This window comes from Choloepus didactylus, chromosome 5, assembly GCF_015220235.1.
Source record: "Choloepus didactylus isolate mChoDid1 chromosome 5, mChoDid1.pri, whole genome shotgun sequence".
Classification (NCBI taxonomy): Eukaryota; Metazoa; Chordata; class Mammalia; order Pilosa; family Megalonychidae; genus Choloepus; species Choloepus didactylus.
Window position 1 is genome coordinate 79,546,948 of NC_051311.1, and position 22,451 is coordinate 79,569,398.

Consider the following 22,451-nt stretch of genomic DNA (forward strand, 5'->3'; position numbering starts at 1 on the left):
CAGGGCATCTGATAAACTTGATAGTAAATTTATAGTATTTTAGTGAAAGAACCCAAAATTTACAGGGCTAAGGCAGCAGCTAGAATAACCTCATCAAAAATTTTATACCAATAAATCATGTATAAAATATAGTTTCCTGATGATATTTAAGAAATCCTGTTGTTTCATCTGTAATCCTGTTTATTTTCAAGATTATTTTATTGAGCAGACTTCTTACTTCCAGCTTCCTACTAAAAGTATCATTGATACTTAGTGGGACTAGAAGCATGACTAGTAGAGAGTACTAAAGTAGTATATCTTGCTCTAAAGAAATGGATTAGGTAGGAGGTAAAGGATATACTGTAAGCATATTATTCATATGTGTATAAAATTCATAAACCAGAAGATAGAATCAGAGAAGAAACTTTTAGGTAAGAATAAAAGGAGAAAATCAATTTTTATTGTTAAATAAGTACACTGCATTCTATCTGACTAGAAAAAGAGCAAAGACAAGATATATTAATAATATGGGAAGGGATTAATTTCACATGGTGTTGGGGGGTGTATAGCAGAGGAGACTCAAGAGAAGGGAAAAATCAGCTGCATGGAGGCATGAAGCAATATTAAAGGAACCACTGATGTCATATAATATATAAAAAGCAGGTTGTAGACAGTGAGATCAGATACCTGAACCAAGTCTTTTAATGAGGTTCATGTCCACTTATAAGTTTTTTCCTACAAAAAAGAAGAGAAGCTGATGAACACTATACCTGTTTCATCAAGTTGAATAGAAGTGATACTCTGGACTTACTCTAAGAAAGGAGCAATTCCATTTGCAAAATTCAATTCATTTCGGCAAAGATTTATTTAGTATGTACAATGTCCCAAGCATTTGTATTAGAGGATGAGATTACAAATATGAACAAGATGCAATCTCTGACCTCCAAGGGTTCAGAGTCTGAGACTGAGGTAGAGAAGTAGGCAGATAGCTATAATATATGGCATAAAATAACTTTGTAACTAATACTTGTAAGAGAATAAAGGTATGATATATTCTAAAAGTACATATATGTGGGAAATTATTTCTCATTGAAGAATCAGAGAAGACTCCAGGGGTAGGCCTTGAAATATGTGTAGGGGTTTGGCAACTAGGTAAGGGATGGTGGGAATGTCCTAAACAGGATGAAAAAGTGAAGGAGAACAAAGGCAAATAGGTGTCTAGGTTCTTATGGTTCATGGTGCCCTGAACATTTCCTAGCATGTAAGAAACAATTTGTGAGCATCTGTGAATGAATCAATAAACAAATGAAAAATGAATAAATGAATGACTCAAGAGCATGTTTGGAAAGCAGTAAGGAGCAATTCATGGCTATAATGTATCAGGTGTATGATGGTACATAGAATCAGTCTATTAAAAGCCTTTTGTGCCATGCTGAGAGAATTAAGAACAGGTTAATTTTCACATTGTTAGGCAAGGATTATGACACTATCAAATTAGAGGGGCTTATAGCTGGACACTGTAGAATAAGATCAGGAAAAGCTGATGAAAACTTTGGAAAAGGGTTGGGAGAGATAAATAACCAGTTTGAAACACATTGATCCAGGTTGTGACACGCCAGTAGGCAACTGAAAAAACATATCTGGAGCCTAGGATTAAGAAGGGGCTTGATAGGGTTTTATACTGTATTGGTCTATGGATGTCACACACTTATGTAATTCCCACTATGTGCCAGACACTGGAAATGTGAAGATAAAAAGACATGGTACCCTAGCTCTTACAGAAATTATTATTCAGTGTGTACAAACAATAGCAGTATTAACAAGATGTAAAAGTAATATACGGAAAGGGGATAATTAAGTTCTCCTGGTGTATGGGGGATATCAGAGAGGAGACTTCACAGAGTAGTTTCGAGAATAGAGAAAGGCAAACTCAGCTGCGCGGAGACATGAAGCAATGTTAAAGGAACTATTGCTGCTCATATAACATGTACAAAGCAGGTGGTAGACAGTGAGATCAGAAAGCCACTGAAGCAGACACCGAGTATTTCTGTAAGAGTTTCTGATATCTAAAGGAAGGCCAGTAGAGCACAGTGGATATATACTGAGAACTGTAAAAAGCAGACTTAAAAAAAAAAAAAAAAAAAAAAGGTAAGAAGAGAATGAGTGATGGTTACTGATTACGGGAAATAAATTCTCCCAGAATAAATTGAGAACTTAAATGACATCCGAGTTTGTGAGAAACTATAACTTTAATCATATTTCAACCACTAATTAATATTTTAAGTGTCTATTACATACAAGAGTCTATGAGAAGAAGGTGGAATATGGAGTGAATGGTTTTGCTTTTACAGCAAAGCAAGTGTCAGCAAAAGAGGTGGAAGAATTTATATATTGTAGAAAGGAATTTTCCATTTTGTGTTATCAAAGTGCTTAACACCAGGTACTACAAATTCTTTGTCTATATTGCTGAAAGTATAAAAATAGGCATGATCAAACAACAAAGCCTTTTTTAAAATAATGCCCAAATACTTTTAGGCACACGCTGGATGTGATTCAATACCTTCAACTGTGAACAGAACCTAGACTGAGGCTCTCCAATTTGAGGAATAAAAAACCAACCTCAGAATTCTTGGGCCAAACCAGTCAGAAACTTGTGGTTATTAAAACAAAGCCTCCATTCATATACTGAACTTCTCTGAGGAGTCCTCATACATAAGACCCCATGTCCTTAAAGAGCATGCCAGGCAACTTCTACTCTGAAGGAAAGCTCCTGGTAATTTATTGATGCCAATGGAGATTTCCAATTAAGAAGGAGGCCAATATTAAGATATGGAGCTTCTCTCAATTCTTCAAATACGGTATCAACAATGAAAGTAAGGGGAATTTGATTGTTCATTTTCTATTTTCCTCTCAGATACTAAATTGCAAGATCTAGTAGAACCTTAAAAGTCACAGATGTTGAGGATTGGATTAATTATTTGCAAATAGTTCCAAAGTTCCAAGATATTACATACACCTGTGTAATTCATAAATTATAAATTTAATTTATAAAATTAAATCAAACATGCTGGGAGGCTGATCTAGTTTTTAGATTGCTGACTTTTCATGCACATAATCCAATGGAGCTTTCTTATTCTCTACTTGTCCACTCTAATGGAGGAAATCCTGAGATAAGAAAAATTGTTTCTTTAAAAAAAGGGACAATAAGCAAGAAGAAAATTTTATTGAAAGTTGGAAAGTTAACTTGTGTAACACCTTGCACAAGATGATTCTATCTGTAGCTTAATTTTTAAGAAAGAATGTATTTGGAAGAAAGACTTCACACACTTTCTCATATTCTTGAAATGGGAATTTCTTGAAATTGAGGGTTCATGAAGATCTCAGGATACATACCTTTTGAATGTCAAGGATCTACCATAATTAGTTCTTATGAGTGGTTTTTCTATCATCTAATCAGAGAATATATTTCATTTAAAATATCTATCATACTAAAGCAATTTATTAGCAGTTATTAAGTGCCTATTGGAAAAGAAACTTACTAGACAACCATAATTTAACTTAAAATCGCATTAGATTCTTACAATTGAACTTGTGTGATTTTCATATTAAGGTATGGTGACAAATATTTTTGAAAGCACAATTCATTACACTTTTGTCTGATCTTTTCAAATACTGTGCTTCCAAATTCAGTGTTACTAAAATTGGTCAACAAAAAGTTCTCATAATCAGAACAATCTACGACCAGCTTAAAAAAACTGGCCATTTAATACAACCATCCTAAGCAATTCTAAGATATGATTATTTATTTTTTAAAGGGTTTTCTGGGAAATCTGATGAAACGGTTTAAGGAATAATGAAACCATTCTGATGATGACTTTTAAAGGGTAATTTAAAAATGTCATCAGTCAGAGAAGATTTCTAGCACTAAATGAAATGCTTCAGGGTTCTAGCTCCTTCTAAGTAGTTGAGATATGCAAGAACAGAGTTGCTTACATACTAAAACTACAACATAAAACAGCATGAAGGAAACCATTTTTGGGGTAAGACAAGGACTAAATATCAGATACTAGATTGTAAGAAGTAATATAGTTTTATTATTTTGTTAGTGAAATGATTCATTAGAATATCTTTTAGGTTCAAGATAAAATTAATAGCTACAGGCATTAAAATTACTTTTTTCTCAATGTGGGACAGAGGCACAGAGATAAAGTAAAACACATGAGATTACATGATGAGAGAAGAAAGGGAACAGAATTATAAAGTATGAAGGTAACAGAGAAATGTTAAGAAAACCAAGTGGAAATGTAGAATGCAGGATGGTGGAAAGATGCTAATAGAATCCGCAGAGGAAACACAAAGAATCTTAAGTGTAAGTGAATTTCAAAATAATTTCACTTTTTGTCTTTAATCATGTACTACACTGTTCTTCATTTTTTCATTCAATTTAGCTTGTACAACACTTCCAAACATCTTAAGATAAAATTCACAGCCTAAGTCCTAAATCCTATAGAGAGCTCCCATAACAATATAAATGTTCTATTTCGCTCTTACTCTTACCTTAGTTAAGGTGGAGAAGTCAAGGGAATATATATTTAAAATCCTAATGGATTACAGAAAGAAGCAGGTGCTTGGGTAGCTAAGAAAATAGAAAGTCTGACCTCCTAGAAAGCAGTTTTTTTCCATATTTAATTTACGGGAACCCCAAATTATATTTGCGGTATACATTTACTTATACAGCTGTACACTCACAGCAATGTGAGAAGCAAAGTATATTTATTAATTCTCTATTTGCTATTTAACATTTATATTAAACTAGTACTTTTCCATTCACTATTGATCACCTTAATAGACTTTTAAGAGTGTTAAACAACAAGAGGAGTTAAAGATCATCAGTACTGCAGTTCAATTAAACAGTGTTTATGCATGAAATTGCTCATTTTCATGGACACTGCCTGACATGGTGGGTGAGTCCCATCTTTTAAGAACTCTATCTTGCCTTGACATTCCTGGATAAAATGCTAATTTGATCATTCAAGTCCTCTCTCTCTCTTATTTTTTTTCTTCTGCTTCTTTTTGTTTTGCTCCAAAAAATGTGGATGATACTGAGCTCCTCTTTGTAAATTATCTTTTTTTTTTTTTTTTTTTTTTTAACAAATCTCTACTCCCTTGGATACATCTATCACTTCTGGATTATCCCACACATATCTGTCTCTATTCTTGACCTCTGTCAAGCTCTCTTCCTAATTTTCTAAAAGTTTGCTGTTTCTATTTACATATCTTGCAATCACCTCAAACTCAACATGTCTAAACTCATATCATCTTCATGCTTATCTGAATAGTCCCTTAAGGATTATCCTTACTCCAGATTCCTCATGACTCCCTTCCCCCAACACATGCCCCAAATGCACTATTGCTCACTAGTCTTTCACAAGATACTGCTTTGATATTAATTCCATATGGAAAACTTTAATGGCCCCTTACTGCCTAAACCATAAAATACAGATTCATTAACTTGGCATTTCAGGTTCTCTCCAATCAGTGATATATAACCAGTCCTCTAATCAATTCATTATTCTTTTTATATGAAACCTCCATGCTGGTCAAAATTGACTATTTACTCTTGCCTAACCAGACCTCACAATTTCCTACCTCAATACCATTGATGATATCTTTAAAAGAAATTCTTCATCAAAAAATACCCTTTACTTTCTGTACCAAACTCCCTTTTCTTAAACCCAACATAGGTCCTACCTTCTCTAAAGTGATCTCCATGATCACTTTGGCCTGAAGTAATAATTTTGTTTTTAACCTGCTTATTCCACTTTCTGCCCATCCCATTTCTATACCCCATCCATTATGGCCTGAAATATATTTATTTGGGTATAAATCTCACTATCTGTTCAACTAACTTATGTCACTAAGGGCTTTTCTTTCTGAGCCCCCTGTATTACAATACAAATGACAAATTATTCAATTTACAATGAAAGAATGAAGATTGTTCACTTTCTTGCCAAACCTGCTCTCGCTATCTTCCCAGCACAATCTCTTCCTCATTCATTGTTTAAACAATTATTTATTGCATTCTATTATTCACCAGACACTGTGCTAGTCACTAGAGATGAGTAGGACATTCAAAGTCCCTGCTGCCATAAAGCTTACAGTTGGACCAGACGTCAAAATGTAGTAAGTTCAAGTGTGTTGAGTATGAAGTACACGTCACAGGAGCATATAACAGGGGGAGATAATCTCGTAGCCCCTAAAACACTCACTGTTGCTTTCTTTATAAATTAAGCATACTTCATATCATTAGGGTTGCTGGAAATTGTGAAATAAAAGGAACCATATTATAGAATAATTATCATAATCATGGATTAAATATCAATTTCCTAGAGCCTATCATAATGCAATCACTTATTAACTAACGACAAGGGCAAGGATTTATGCTAGGCACTTTATCTAGCAATCTTTTTAATCTTCACATCAATCTTACAAGATGGGCATCCTTATTCCCATTTTAGAGTTGAGGATCCTGGCTCTAAGAGATCAAGTTACTCTTCCCAAAGTCCTACTAATTAAGATCAAAGGCAGACTTCAGATCGCAAACACAGGTTCTCTCTCTTACTTGCAAACTATATGCACATTTTCCACATAAGTGGGCTTAGCAGCTATAGGGCTGGATGTTCCCGATCCTCCTCTATAGGATATCAGCCTCAAGCAACTGACCACAGGTAACATCATAATATTTTAAGAAAGATTATATTCTATAACATTCTTGTAAATTTGCCTATTTTATGCTGCATTTTAAGAAATGCTCTCCACTGGAATGGGAAAATCAGGACCACACAAGGCATAGATCTATCCTTGTAAATAGTTTTTAAAATTAAACTCTTTTCTTCTTTGGTGGCCAAGAAACCAAATGTATTAAGATGGCTAAGAAACACTGTATTAGACTTATTACTGATTTTTTTCAATACACAGAAAAAGGAGTTAAAGATCATCAATACTGCAGTTGATGTGAATTTCAAAATAATTTCACTTTTTGTCTTTAATCATGTACTACACTGTTCTCTTTGTAAATTTACTGTTAGACAAATTGTTCTACTCAAACCTGTATCTTAAATAGGTTGTTCTACTCAAACCTGTATCTTAAATTTCCTGATAATGGTGCTCTAAGTATTTGGAACAAAATGTATTTTAGCTTCTCTCTAATTCTTTCATACTAGAAATTAATGTTGAAAGGAAATAGTCAATTCCTTTCTTTATCACTGCATAAAAGGAAGTTTATTATTGCTTAAAACATATTTTGCAATGTCCAGTTCTATATCCCACAGAAGTTAGTAAAGAATTTCCCCCCACAACAGTTTAGTGTTTATATTTTATACTTTATTCTTGATTTATTTTCATAAAATATAAGATTTTAGAATCACTGATTAGTTTACTATAGAATTTCTGTAATTTACTGCAGAATGTCTGCTAAGCTAATTTTAACATTTCAGCATGAGGAAGTAGAAATGTTGATATCAGTATATTTTAATGAGGATTATTAAAGTAAAAACATGGGTAAAATAATTCTATGTGTAGCTTACATTTCTCCTAAATGCAATTTATAAAATTATTTCAAGAATTAAACAAAAAAAAGCTTTCTTAGATGTTATAAAAGTGATATTTGTACCATGGTATTGATACATATGTGATTAATCCTTTTTTTTCCAAAAGCCATTATTTTTTGGCTATGGCATTTTAACAAAAAAATGCTTCTTATTTCATGCGTCTTATTTTGAAAACAAGCAAAAATAATCCTTAACTTATAAACTAATAAGCAAGCTAATCCTAAAAATGTCAGATACCTATCACTTAATTCAAAGAACACAAATCTTTAACCACAGAATATTAGGTCTTGCCCATCAGTTACCTTAATGCCTTCATTTTAAAGATGTTAGTGACTCCCTCACACATATAACTAATTTGTGGCAGAATCAGAATAAGATCCCCAAGTTTAATTCACTTTTGCATTTTTACTGGTCCATTCATGAACTTTTTAAGGCAGAACTACAAAAAACATATAATTTTAATTAACTATTAGAAAAGAGAACCTTATATTAGATATTAACCTACAACGAAGGAAGTGATGACAATGCTATATACTAATATTCATCTAAGATAGCAAAGCAATGGCATTTACCTTAAATTTACGTCTCTGCTCTGCACAGCTGTTGAAGAACCACAAGTCTGTCTCATGGCTGTAAATGTAACAAGAACAATAATGCCACCAATTTTCACACCTAAACTAAATTAAGTAGATTTGTCATAGGCTAGAATATTGATAATGTATTTAAAAAATAAACTTTAAATTATGGATTATGGAAGTGTGTGTGTGTATGTGTGTGTGTTGTAATTTACTCTGTATAATCTAGAAATTATTTTCATGAAATTGAAACCATTACATATTCTTTTTGGTTAACTTTCCTCATTTGAATTACTATGGGTGCATCAAGTCTAGGAGTAGATATATAAATACATAAAACAAAATAAAATGAGAGTTCATCTTCAGCTATTATTATTATGGTATGTTTTTCCGGGGTACACAGTAAGAAACTTAAGAAGAAGCGTCTGCTAATGCTTAGGTTAAAATCAGCTCCCATTTGCATCACAATCTTTATATATTATTCTTCAATATGTCATTAATCAATGTACCTACTGATTGGACTTATTCAATTGGTGTGTCACGTAATGGCTAGAATATTCAAACATGTTTCAAATACATATATTCAGATATCTATACATGAAAGTGAAATCACTACTACAATTGGTACTCAAGCTTGTCAGATGTGATGTTTTTTCTTTCCACTTTGCATAGGACATGCTAATATCTATGCCATCTGCAGCACAAAAACCTGGAAAAATGTAAATGAAAAAGTACTAGTAAATACACACTAGTCTGCTAGAAATAGACTCTGTACCATATCACACTCTGAATCTGGTCACCACCTTCAAAATTTTAAAGAAATCAGGTGAATGCAACAAGCAACTGAGTATTGTTCTTGTGACTTGAGCCATCAAAACATATTTTTTATGTGTATATTCTTTCTAACTTTATAAAATAGTTCTCCATTAAAGCTATATTTTAAAAATACATCAAATCTCTTTTGATTTTCTAAAGATATGTCAGCCCAATATAGTGAGAACCATCATGATCTATTAACACCAAATACCTTTTCCCAAGGCAGATTTTGAAACTTTCTCAATTATCCTTAAGAATTTTTATAAGGTAATCTATACCAACACAATTACAACAGGTTTGTTAAAGTCTTAGTTAAGGAGAAAAAGAACTAGACTATGAGAGAATCATGTAAGAGAAGTTTTAAAATGTCAATTTTATCTCAAATGATTAAAATTTTCATGAGAATATTCTGTATGTTTTTTTTAACCTAAAGTGGAAAATAATGCAACTCACACTAAGAAATATATTCAGATGAAATAATAAGCAGTAACTAATATCCCCATTTGGAAATAGATGTGTAAGCATGTATAAAATGCTTTCAGGTTTTTATAGATTTTTAATATAATCCTAGCAGGTCGCCAGTTGCTAGGCTTATCAAGTATATGGAATCCTAAAAATGTAGACTCACATCATGTTAATTGCAGTTATTTTGGTGAACAAGTAAGTCTTCATTCAGTTCTCATTCATAAAAACAAACCGCTTACTCCTATGACATTTTGGCATGAGAACCCATTAAAAATTATGAAAATAATAATATAATACTACCATTTTAGATTCCATACAATGGAGATATATTCAGATTAATATGCATCACAAAACTCCAAACGTAGTGACACAGGGAAAGTCTTTGTAGTAATGATCAGCCACTGAAATTGTTAAAGGTTATAAGTTATTAAACATTTCATGATAAAATAACAAAATCGGGGATTGTCAAACTTTTATTTATGTAGCAATTGGTATATGAGCAACAATTTCTCATTATAGAGACATTAATATTCTCATATTACGTGTGTGTTTTCCAAGAAAAGTTATGCATATTTAATTAAACAAAGTTAGATCTTGCTTCTCATTACAACAAAAAGAGAAAGTAGAAAAACTGAAGCATAGTCATTCTTTTTAGAGATAGCCTCGTAAATAGCAGTAAACAAATTTCCTCTGGACTTAGCTACAGAGAGGAAGGAGAAACCGTAAATTTCTCTATTTTGTCAAGAGGCATGAAAAAGTAGAATTAGGAGAACATGTAGTGTTTTTCAGATATTCGAAACCATTAATAACCTCTTTTCTACTTTTGACTTACGTTTTCAGCATCTAAACCTCCTATTCCATACCAAAAAAAAAAAAAAAAAAAGCAATACTCCCCTCTCTGAAACCATAGTGAGGATAAACATTTCATTTGCTATCTTCCATGACTTCTGTGTAAATTTTTCTGTCATGTAAATGCATGGAGAGGCTCTCAAGGAATTAGATAACTCCAAATACGACATTCACTGTTAAAACTCAGGGAAGGATATGATGGTGAGGAAAATGTGTTACCACAGAATTATTAAGTTAAAACAAAATAATGTGAAATTTATTTCAAAAGAGAAAAAAAATTAAATTTTAAAGACACTGATTCAATAAAGCTTTCATTTTTAATTATTGCTGTTGAAACATACCCTCTATCCCCAAGCACCCCTGCCCCCACAAATGAGTTTGTTCTCAAAGTAAATATTTTCTCATCTAGTTTTTGTTTAGGGACCATAAATTAGTCCAGTTTTTAAGTAATAAGTAGTTTCTGGATTGTGTAGATCAGTAGACTATGTTACACAAACTAAGCTTCAGAAGGCCCATCATGTAATACTTAGTTACTAACATCTGTGAGTACACCTGAAAATGAAAGCAGACAGCCAGGCCATAAAAAATATTCAATATTGCTTTTGTTAAAACAAAGTGACAAGAAAGGTGTCTGTGCCTAAAAAAAAAAAAATTAAAAAACAAATTAAACTTGATTTATTAGATATATATGTCACACACCATGCAGGAAAAAGCATTGTTTATCTTTCAACAGCCCTGATAAACATTTTGAGAGATGTTCTATGCAACTCCAGATTCTACCTTCCTAACATTTTAAAAATACATCCTAGACATGTTTGTTTTTTAATCTCCCCAGACAAACCTATATATTTTGTGAAGAAGACTATATAAAACAATGGTTACATTATATAATAAAAAGTTACTTTAAAAGACACACATACTATCAGTTTCACAGGACAAACAGTGAGTAAGGACAACAAACTCCAGAATGTGTTTTTTTAACTGTAGCAACAGCAATAACTCCTTGGCAAACTCAAACAGCTTTTTTGGCAACCATGGAGGTTTTCTGCATTTATCACTAGGATACAACTGCAGAAGGGTGGTCTAAGACTGCTTTGTTTGCTTCCACACCATTTTACCATGACTTTGCTTCTAAGGAACAATTTTCACATTTTAAACTCCTTGTGAAAAAAATTCCATGAAAATCCCACAAGGGACTTTTATACAAAAATCTTTATGCATATGTATACCAAATGTGGTTCCTACATAATTTTTGCAATGAGTGACCTTGTAAACTTTTGAAATCTATGCTTATAAAAAATTATATTTACTCTAAAGAAGATACGAGTTTTCTTTTTGAATCAAAGTTACCTACATAAGCAAACGTAGTTTCATATATTATGTACACACCCACACACACACAACTGGGTCTGCACATCTATTATCATTATGCACATCTTTTAAAATATGACCCCAAGGATAGAAGTGCTTTACTAACCTGCAGTGGTCTCTGTTTATCACTGCTCTTAGGAGATTTCAATCCACTTGTTTGCTGCTGTAAGAGAAGTTGTCTTGCTGCCTGGAGAGCCTAGAAGTAAAAAGGCAACAATATCTAAGTATTTTGTTGAAAGGTAAACTGATTATCAATTCTTTCTTGGCTAATAGCAAAAGGCTTCAATTTATGAGTACTCCCCTAACCCTCCTTTCTAGAGGGAATCATTAGGTATTCTCCTTCTTCTAATATGAAAAAAAAAAAAAAAATCACATAACACATGTATATAACTTCACTTAAAATCATGGGAATACATGTAATCCTGCAGGAAATAAAGTTAATTTGTTTAAAGTGCTTAAAGAGGAAAAAATCATAAACTGCATCAATAACCTCATTTCCACAAGGAACATGTCTTTGAGTGCTCAACTAAAATGCCCACTCCCTTTTAAATTATCATTCAATTTGCATTTTCATATTACAATTTTGAAGCAAAAGCTGTAGACTTCAAGTGTTACCGGAAGCTGTAATTAAATTTGACAAATCAACATCAGATTATCCTGAAAGTGAATTAATAAGGATTTTCACTAAAGATTAAAAACACTTTTTTTGTACTTACAATTCAAGGGGAAACCTCTCCTTTGACAAAATAAAGTGCAGTTTTAATGCCAAATAAAATTGAGTGGTTTTCATTTGCATTCTTAGCAAAAACAGAGAACAAAGAAATTACCACTCAACCAATCAGGTCTGTTTCTATGTGTGACAGAATACCAATCAAAATAGAAGATGTTTTCATTTATTTTTATGTTTTCTTTCCCACTCAGGAAAATAAAACTTAACATAAGAAATTAATGTAAGCATTTCATTTACTGGAAAAGGATAGCTTGGTGAATGTACTATATAAACTTACCATATAAAAACCAGTGCCATAAAACAAAATGCATATTGAGTGGTTTTAAAGTTAAGTGTATAAACTAATTTTTGAAAAAACTTTTTGAGAGCCTCTACTTTAACAACTCATTTTTTTTCCTTTCAATAACTGAGTTCAATGAACACAAATGATGAATTTTTTCAACATATAAAACTAAAAGAAATCATTTTCTTACTTCACTTTTCACTGTTTTAATGAATACAAAATAAATTTTTCATGATGGTGAAAATATCATTAGATCAATATTCTTCTATAATATTTAAGATTCTCAGGTGATAAAAAGTACAATTTTGATTGGAATCAATGATCTGGTTTTTAAGAGAGTTTCTAGTATCCATGACAACAGTTGCTTTGACAAGATGTGCATATGGCATTACACTGCCAGCTGGTGTGAACAATGTTTGAACTACTGCATTGAGATGCTGAGCAAACAGAAAAAGTTGCCACGTCTTAACCCTCAGGGAAGGCAGTCATCCCCTGATCAATTATGAAAAGACAGAAAGAGGGCTGCTACAGTCTGGCTCCAAGCAAGTTTTCTGAGAAGGCAGACAGACATAGAAACCAAAGTAAATAAACTGAATGCACTAGCACCATCTTCTAACATTGATTTGTCTCCCCATAGCAGGATCTGGCATACTCTGTTAAAGCATACTTTTTGCATTTGGAGACATACGCACTCATAACAATAGTCATTTTGTTTTTTATAATTTTCAAATAATTACGAGTCAATCTAAACATGTCTAAGGATTCCAGATTCTAGTAAACTCAGGCAATTAATATGTCGTTCAGTTTGAAAAAAAATAAAAATTAATTCCATACTTTATTATGACAAAATTCACTGTTTGAAAAATTTCACTCAATATCCTAAATAATGTAGCTTTCTTCTCTTAATCACAATTTATAAAATACTACCAATGATAATTTTCAAGTGGAAATTATGTAATGTGATATACGTTGTGTCTGTGAAATTTTCAAAATAAAAAATTAGTCAACTATTTTACCCCTTTGATGCCAAAATCCACAAAGTTGCCTATTTTTTTCATATAACTTTTCCCTATGAGTTGATCAGTTTATTTTGTATATATATAACCTTAGTTTATATTGAATTCTGTAGACATTTATAATCTGTAAAAGATTCTAATGAACACAATTTGGAATCTTGGAATCGTGAGTGATTTGGACTAAAAGCAATCTAAAAATCATCTAATCTGACTCCCTCATTTTAGCCAATAAGAAAAATTAGGACAGCATAATCAAGGGGGTTTTGTTCAAGGTCTCAAAGCAATTTATGAGTGCTTTGTTCAAGGTTTTCTGGTGTCCAGGCCAGAGTGCTTTCTCATGTGCCATATTGTCTCTGTTCCATCAAAGGAACTGTGTGATGACAGAGTAAACTCTACGAAGGAGAACATATGCACCATAATGAACTATTCTTCACCAGTAAAGAGAACATATGCATTTTTCAGAACTTAAGAGGGAAAGAGTAATATAGTCTTAATGTGTTTTGAATTTGTAAGTGTTGATTAGAACCATATAGAATATACATAGTATTTATGGCAAAATATCTCCACTATCCTTGACTTGAATTTCATTATGCCATCAGTGGAGCTCTAAACTCTTGTAACACCCTGGTCATTTGACCAATTATTACTAATAAAAATTGTGGAACTCTAGAGCTGGACAAAATCTTACAAATTGTTTAGCCTAGCTTTCTCATTTTGTTGACAAGTAACTGAAGACGCAGTACTATGATACTTTGACTAAAGTCGAATCAGGGCAGTAGCAGAACCTGGTCAAATATTGAGGCTCTCATCCATTTCACAATCCTGCATTATATTCATTCAATTCAACCCAAATAATAACCCACTGAAATATGCAAACACCAATGACTACAAAAAGACACTAGGAATTTAGATACATTACAAATTCAGCTCATCAAAATAACACTAGACAAAAGTATACACTCACACTGTTAATAAAGAAGTCAAAATAATAATGGAACACCACAAGATAGCTGGCTAAAATATACTTCTACTTATTAAAGTACTTTGGTTTTCATATGCATTTACATTTGTCTTAAAAATAGTTGAGGATCATCTTTCAATACAAACTTATGAAAAATAGCTACTTGCTTATCTCAATATTCTTCTGATAGCAGTACAGATTCTATAGTAAACATAAGAGGTGGAAGAACAAAAACAATCCCAAAAGATCAGGAATGTTTTAAAACTCATGAACAGAAATCTTTGGCACTTTGCATTCTAACTGTTGTCATCACATGATATTTTTATTTCCACTAGTCTGGATAACACTTTAGGACTGCATTTCAGTAAACAGTTGCTCAGAGACATTGAGTTCACCTTTGCAAGTTATTATTGTGGCTACTCAAAAGACATTTTTTATTATGAGATAAAGAACTTCCATCAATATAAGGAGTTAGGTGTCAAATTACATAAAATATTAATTTGGAAATCACTTCAATTGGTAAATAGAAAAGATAAATTTCAGACTATTTGTGTATTTATACACAAAAAATTAATTCAGAACAAAGGCAAAGATATTTACAGAACTTCTGTCATAATGACTCAGTCGAAATCAAATGAACAACAACAAAAAAGAGATTACTAAGGCAGCTAAACCGTGTCTGATTTCCAAAAACACATTTGTTTTTAATTAAGGGTGCCCTTTACATAATGAAGTTACCTAATTTTGGTAACGCTAAAGAAAATTAAGAAAGGACATTTTAAAATTGGTATCAGGCTAAATTAAAATATTTTGGAAAACATGAATAAAATTATTATCGTAGATTAAAGGTATACATATTGTGAGCTTGCATAGGTGTGGGAATGCACATGTTTTCCAGAATTTGGTGCATTTTACTCTAAAATATTCATTGAAGACATTATTCCTGACAGTAACTCTTTAATTTCAACTAAACTAAACTTCTGTAAGAAAAGCAAAGCTCGGCATATCACCCCTCTACAGTCATAATAACTTTATGGTAGTTATGAACTTTTCATAGACAAAGAGTAATTCTCATGAGTAGATCATTGTGAGAATTAATTAAGGGTGGGGAAACTATAAACTGTCAGAACAATACTTTAATTTTCCTTGAATAAAATTGAAAACCTTCATCAGAAACAAAATAGTTTGAGAATAGTTAAAAACAAACAAACAAAAACCCAAAACAAACCCTGTGAAACCAAATATGTTGAGTTAGACCAAAGTTTATAATAACTTCTTTTTTTTTACAAAATATATATATATATGGGAAGAAACAGACATCACTCATATCTCTCCCCATAAAAATAGGAATGCTTAACCTATCAGCCTGTTGCATTTGAGACATTAAAATGAAAAATGACATCTACGCCCATTAATATCTTCATGCATAAACAGCACAGTGAGACACATTCCTGAGAGCTGAAGGCTACAAAATCTCTCTGAAACATAAATAACAAAGCACTCAGAAGCATATTTGATGTTGATATTCATCTCTGAGAAAAACACTGCTGCCTAGGCTTCTTATGAAAATAGATGCAGCCCAAATGGATCTCCTGTAATTGGTTTCAGATAGCGAGGTCAGAAGAAATATGATACAAGAAACGATTATGTGGAACAGGCGAAACAAGAATGTTTACACAGGCACTCCCTAGTTATACTGACAAGGGGTGTATACATTGCAGATAACCAAAAACAAAAAGATCTGCCAGCAGAATATACAGATTTTTCCTCCACGTACCCGTATATTTTAACCTTTAACATATCGCACCTTTAACATGTTACTTTGAATTCTGAACATAAAATAAATTTTCAAACAGAATTTCATATTCTAATTGTTTTCACAAGTGTGATTGATAAAAAGTATATATTCGGATCCTTCCACAAAGGATATGAATGCCTATTCTGCTTGGCCTTTCCTTGTATTATGTTCCCACTAAAGAGAATATACTAATAAATGCAATCTAGTCTCATAATGCTATTTAATAGTAGAAAATTAATCATCTAATTGTCATAACCTATTTTCAAACAGCAATCTATCAGAGTGAAATTATGCATCTATAGTTATTGACCTTTCATTTTGTCATGCCTGATACATAATTAGAATAAGTTTGTTGGAAAAAAAAGCTAATTACTGGAAAATATTTTTTAAATAATATTTTTATTTTACAGAGTATTTTACATAAAGTTAAAGAATAAATGTGTGGCTATATTGTGCTTGCATTGTACACCTCTATGAAGGCCAAATTGAGAAGCTAAGACCATTTATGTTATGGTGTATGACATAATATGAGTGAATAATTACTTATAAAGCATACTATTTATCTATCAGATGTCAGGCCATTTTGACTTAGCACTATTGATATAGATCCAAAGTAGAGAAAATCCAGATATGGAATCCATGATGGTATATGACAACTAAGGTCAGCATGGGTAATTCTAACAAATCCAAAAGGTTCAGGTCTAAATCCAATACTCAGTATATTCCAGAAGGGCTCCAACTCCCAGATGAGCTCAGAAACCCTTACCCAAAAGAAGCCTGGGAGTTAAGGATAACTAATGGCTAGGGAAGGTTTTGATTTTTCAGGTCTAGAATAATACATTCAGTTTAACAAGGATAACACATTCTTTTCCCTCAGTGCTAGTGTTCTATGGGCTGCAGTAAACAATTACCAGGTAGCCTGGTGTTTATATCCCTATTTTCTTCATTATTCTATTGCTAATGATAATGAATTGCTAATAGAAACATAATAGAGCACTAATATGACCTATAATAATATTAAATACAATTCTTGTTCACAAATCAAGGAACTGTCCAACATTTAAAATTCCCAAGTATAAAAGGTAAAGATGAATTGGAACCGATTTTCTTGACATTAATGATTTTGCAACCTTTCTTTTTCATTGTTCATGCTCCAGAAACTACAATGCTTTATGTGGATTCTCTCTGTTATCTTTCTTTCTGCTACAAAATATTTTATTACTCTTCCCAAACATACTTTGGATTTCCTTTTTGTTTCTCATATAACCTAACAGGATTTTTTTTTTTTCCATTATGAGGCCAATATCATCTGTTTGTTTAAATATGGATGAAAGATTCATTACTGCTATGTTGCTATAATGTCAACTGGCATATTGGGTATTAACTGAGAATATATAGTACTAGATTATAAAATAATTTCTGAATGTAAACTATTATTTGAATCTTGCATCTGGATTTCAATTTAAAAGTAAGACTGCAAAAGAGTAGTTTTTGCAACAATATTTGAAAGAATAAAATACATCAAAAATTACTTACCATTCATTAAAAAACTTTGTCCGTATGTCCCATGTACCAAGCAAAGAACTAAGCACTGCACACTTATGGAGGTTGAGGGAGCAATATGACATTTTTTCCTACCTTCAAAGAGCTTAATATCTAATAAGAAACATCTAGTTGAACATCAAAAGCCCATAAGAATGATTTTTAAATGTTACAGAAATTGATAAGTAGAAGAAATTATTTTTGGTTCTGAGAAACTTTTATGGGGGATATAATATTTGAGCTGGGCTCATATGAGAAATATCTCATTTGGGGTTGTGACAGAAAAAGGCCACTTCATCTGGAAGGAAAGAGAATGTGGGGCCATATACAGAACAAAAAAAGTGATTGATCTTGGCTAGAGCATAAGGATAGAGCTAGAGAAACCTGACAGGAAGGTTGGTTGAAGCTAGTTAGAAGGGATAACTAAATAACAAATGGTACAGATATTTAACATTATTTAGCAGATGAGGGCAAAGGTGGTTTGCTGGTTTGAGACTGTAATAGATCCCAGAGGAGCCAGGATCTTTTAACACAATGTTGTTGAGTGGAACCTTTTAATTGTTTCCATGGAGATGTGATTCACCCAATTGTGGGTGAGGCCTTTGACTGAATTATTTCCATGGAGGTGTGGGACCTGCCCATTTGGGGTGGGTCTTGATTAGTTCACTGGAGTACTTAAGAGCCAACATAGATGCTGATACTTGGAGATGCTTGGAGAGGCAGACAGAAGGACGTCTGGAGATGCTAAGCTAAGAGATGAAGCCAAAAGTTTACCCCGGAGAAGCTAAGAACAGACCCCCAGATGCTTATAGAGAAACGCCCTGGGAGAACCAAGAAGAGAGCCAAGAGAAGCTAAGAGACACAGAAGGCTAGAGACATTTTGGAGAAAGTCATTTTGAAACACAACTCTGCAGTAATGGACCAGTAGATGCCAGCCATATGCCTTCCCAGATGACAGGGGTGTTCCGGATGTCATTGGCCTTCCTTCAGTGAAGGTATCCTCTGTTGATGCCTTAGTTTGGACACTTTTATGGCCTTAGAACTGCAAATTTGTAACCTAATAAATCCCCTTTATAAAAGCCAGTCTATTTCTGGTATTTTGCATAATGGTAGCATTAGCAAACTGGAACAGGTTGGAATCTGGAAGTGAGATATATCTGGTCCATGGCAATCTTGAAATCATGCTGTGAAGGACGGCTTAGAAGTGTGAAGAGAATGCGGCAAGAGAGACAGAAAAACCACTATGGGCAACTGTCCAAATAACATATAATACGGGTCTGAACATAGAATCATGTTAGTCAAATAAAAAAAATCATGAAGTTTTTGTCTACAGTAGAACTGGCAGGACTTAGTGACTGGGTATGGAGTAGAGGCTAGGAAGGAGTCAAGGATGAAGGAGTCAATTTTAAGTCAAGAATAACTGGGAGAATAGCTGTGCTACTATTGGAAAGGCAGAAATTAGATTATAAAACACAGGCTTTGAAGAGAAGATGATACTATTTTCCAGCTTGCAGGATAAGAAAAATAAGAGTCCTCTGGTTGTGAATAAGCCTGACAACAGATTCCCAAAAGTAAGAGATAAATAGGTAGTTAAGGCATAGGAAGTTTATTAGATTGATAAAGAGAATGAAGAGAGAAGAAGAGTCAAGAGCCAAAACTTGGAGAATATCTACATTTTGGGATAGGAAAGAGAAAGAGGAAATAGTAAAAGAGACAGAGAAAGAAGAACTTTTAATAAAAGTCAAAAAAACTTCTGGGAAATATCAGAGAATTACCAAACAATCCAGCAATTCCACTCTTAGAGACTTGCCCAAGAGAAATGGAAACATATGGCCACACAAAAACTTGTACACAAAGGTTCTTTGCCACAGGATTCACAAGAGCTAAAACAATAGAAACAACCCAAATGTATATCAACTGATGAACGGCATACCCATACAATGGATGGGTATAAAAGGAATGAACTACTGAGACATGCTACAACCAGGATGAATCTTGAAAACATTACACTTAAGGAAAGAAGACAATCACAAAAATCTCCATATTATATGATTTCATTTACATGAAATGTCTCAAATAGGCAAATCGCAGAGACAGAAAGTAGATGAGTAGTTTCCAGGGGCTGAAGGAAGCAGTGACTGCTAATGAGTATGACATGTCTTTTTGGGATATTCAAAATGTTCTGGAATTAAATAGTGGTGACAGTTGTGCAACCTTGTAAATACACTAAAAACCACTGAATTATACACTTTAAAGTGTGGAATGTAAATTATATCTAAATTATTTATATATAAATTTTATGGTCTGTAAATTATATTTTAACAAAGCTGTAATATATTTGAAAAAAAGACTTCTAGATGGAGAGCATGGTTGATGTTTTCAAATGCAAACTCTAAGAGAACTGATGAAAGTTCTTGTTGATCTGATATTTGCATGTGACTGTTCAGGTAAAAGTTCCCGGTAGAGTACTGAAGTAAAAGTTAGATTGCAGGTAATTGAATCCAAAGACACATTAAAAAAATCATACACCATGACCAAGTGGGGTTCATTCCAGGCATGCAAGGATGGTTCAACATAAGAAAATCAATCAATGTATTATAACACATTAACAAATCAAAAGAGAAAAATCAAATGATCTTCTCAATAGATGCTGAAAAAGCATTAGACAAAATCCAACATCCCTTTTTGATAAAAACACTTCAAAAGGTAGGAATTGAAGGAAACTTCCTCAATATGATAAAGAGCATATATGAAAAACCCACAGCCAGCATAGTACTCAATGGTGAGAGACTGAAAGCCTTCCCTCTAAGATCAGGCAGAACAAGACAAGGATGCCTGCTGTCACCACTGTTATTCAACATTGTGCTGGAAGTGCTAGCCAGGGCAATCCGACAAGACAAAGAAATAAAAGGCATCCAAATTGGAAAGGAAGAAGCAAAAATGTCATTGCTTGCAGATGATATGATCTTATATCTGAAAAACCCTGAGAAATCGACAATACAGCTCCTAGAGCTAATAAATAAATATAGCAAAGTAGCAGGATACAAGTTTAATGCACATAAGTCAGTAATGTTTCTATATACTAGAAATGAACAAATTGAAGAGACACTCAAGAAAAAGATACCATTTTCAAAAGCAACTAAAAAAATCAAGTACCTAGGAATAAACTTAACCAAAGATGTAAAAGACCTATACAAGGAAAACTACATAACTCTACTAAAAGAAATAGAAGGGGACCTTAAAAGATGGAAAAATATTCCATGTTCATGGATAGGAAGGCTAAATGTCATTAAGATGTCAAGTATACCCAAACTTATCTACAGATTCAATGCAATCCCAATCAAAATTCCAACAACCAACTTTGCAGACTTGGAAAAGCTAGTAATCAAATTTACTTGGAAAGGGAAGATGCCTCGAATTGCTAAAGACACTCTAAAAAAGAAAAACGAAGTGGGAGGACTTACACTACCAGACTTTGAAGCTTATTATAAAGCCACAGTTGTCAAAACAGCATGGTACTGGCACAAAGATAGACATATTGATCAATGGAATCGAATTGAGAATTCGGAGATAGACCCCCAGATCTACGGCTGACTGATCTTTGATAAGACCCCCAAAGTCACTGAACTGGGACATAATAGTCTTTTCAACAAATGGGGTTGGGAGAGTTGGATATCCATATCCAAAAGAATGAAAGAGGACCCCTACCTCACACCCTACACAAAAATTAACTCAAAGTAGATCAAAGATCTCAATATAAAAGACAGTACCATAAAACTCCTAGAAGATAATGTAGGGGAACATCTTCAAGACCTTGTATTAGGTGGACACTTCCTAGACTTTACACCCAAAGCACAAGCAACAAAAGAGAAAATAGATAAACAGGAAATCCTCAAGCTTAGAGGTTTCTGCACCTCAAAGGAATTTCTCAAAAAGGTGAAGAGGCAGCCAACTCAATGGGAAAAAATTTTTGGAAACCATGTATCTGACAAAAGACTGATGTCTTGCATATATAAGGAAATCCTACAACTCATTGACAATAGTACAGACAGTCCAATTATAAAATGGGCAAAAGATATGAAAAGACAGTTCTCTGAAGAGGAAATACAAATGGCCAAGAAACACATGAAGAAATGTTCAGCTTCACTAGCTATTAGAGAGATGCAAATTAAGACCACAATGAGATACCATCTCACACCAATTAGAATGGCTGCCATTAAACAAACAGGAAACTACAAATGCTGGAAAGGATATGGAGAAATTGGAACTCTTATCCATTGTTGGTGGGACTGTATAATGGTTCAGCCACTCTGGAAGTCAGTCTGGCAGTTCCTTAGAAAACTAGATAGAGAGTTACCATTCGATCCAGCGACTGCACTTCTTGATATATACCCAGAAGATCTGAAAGCAGTGACACAAACAGGTATCTGCACGCCAATGTTCATAGCAGCATTAT

The 22,451-nt window shown here is 33.1% G+C and overlaps 1 protein-coding gene across 1 annotated transcript in view; it reads right to left on the reverse strand.

The window, feature by feature from the left end:
* FOXP2 (forkhead box P2) overlaps positions 1 to 22,451 on the reverse strand; it is a 599,809-nt gene that overhangs the window by 151,552 nt on the left and 425,806 nt on the right. The window contains exon 5 of the mRNA XM_037836341.1: positions 11,773 to 11,861. Within this exon, the coding sequence (XP_037692269.1) occupies positions 11,773 to 11,861 (89 nt within the window). The remainder of the gene's footprint in view (positions 1 to 11,772; positions 11,862 to 22,451) is intronic.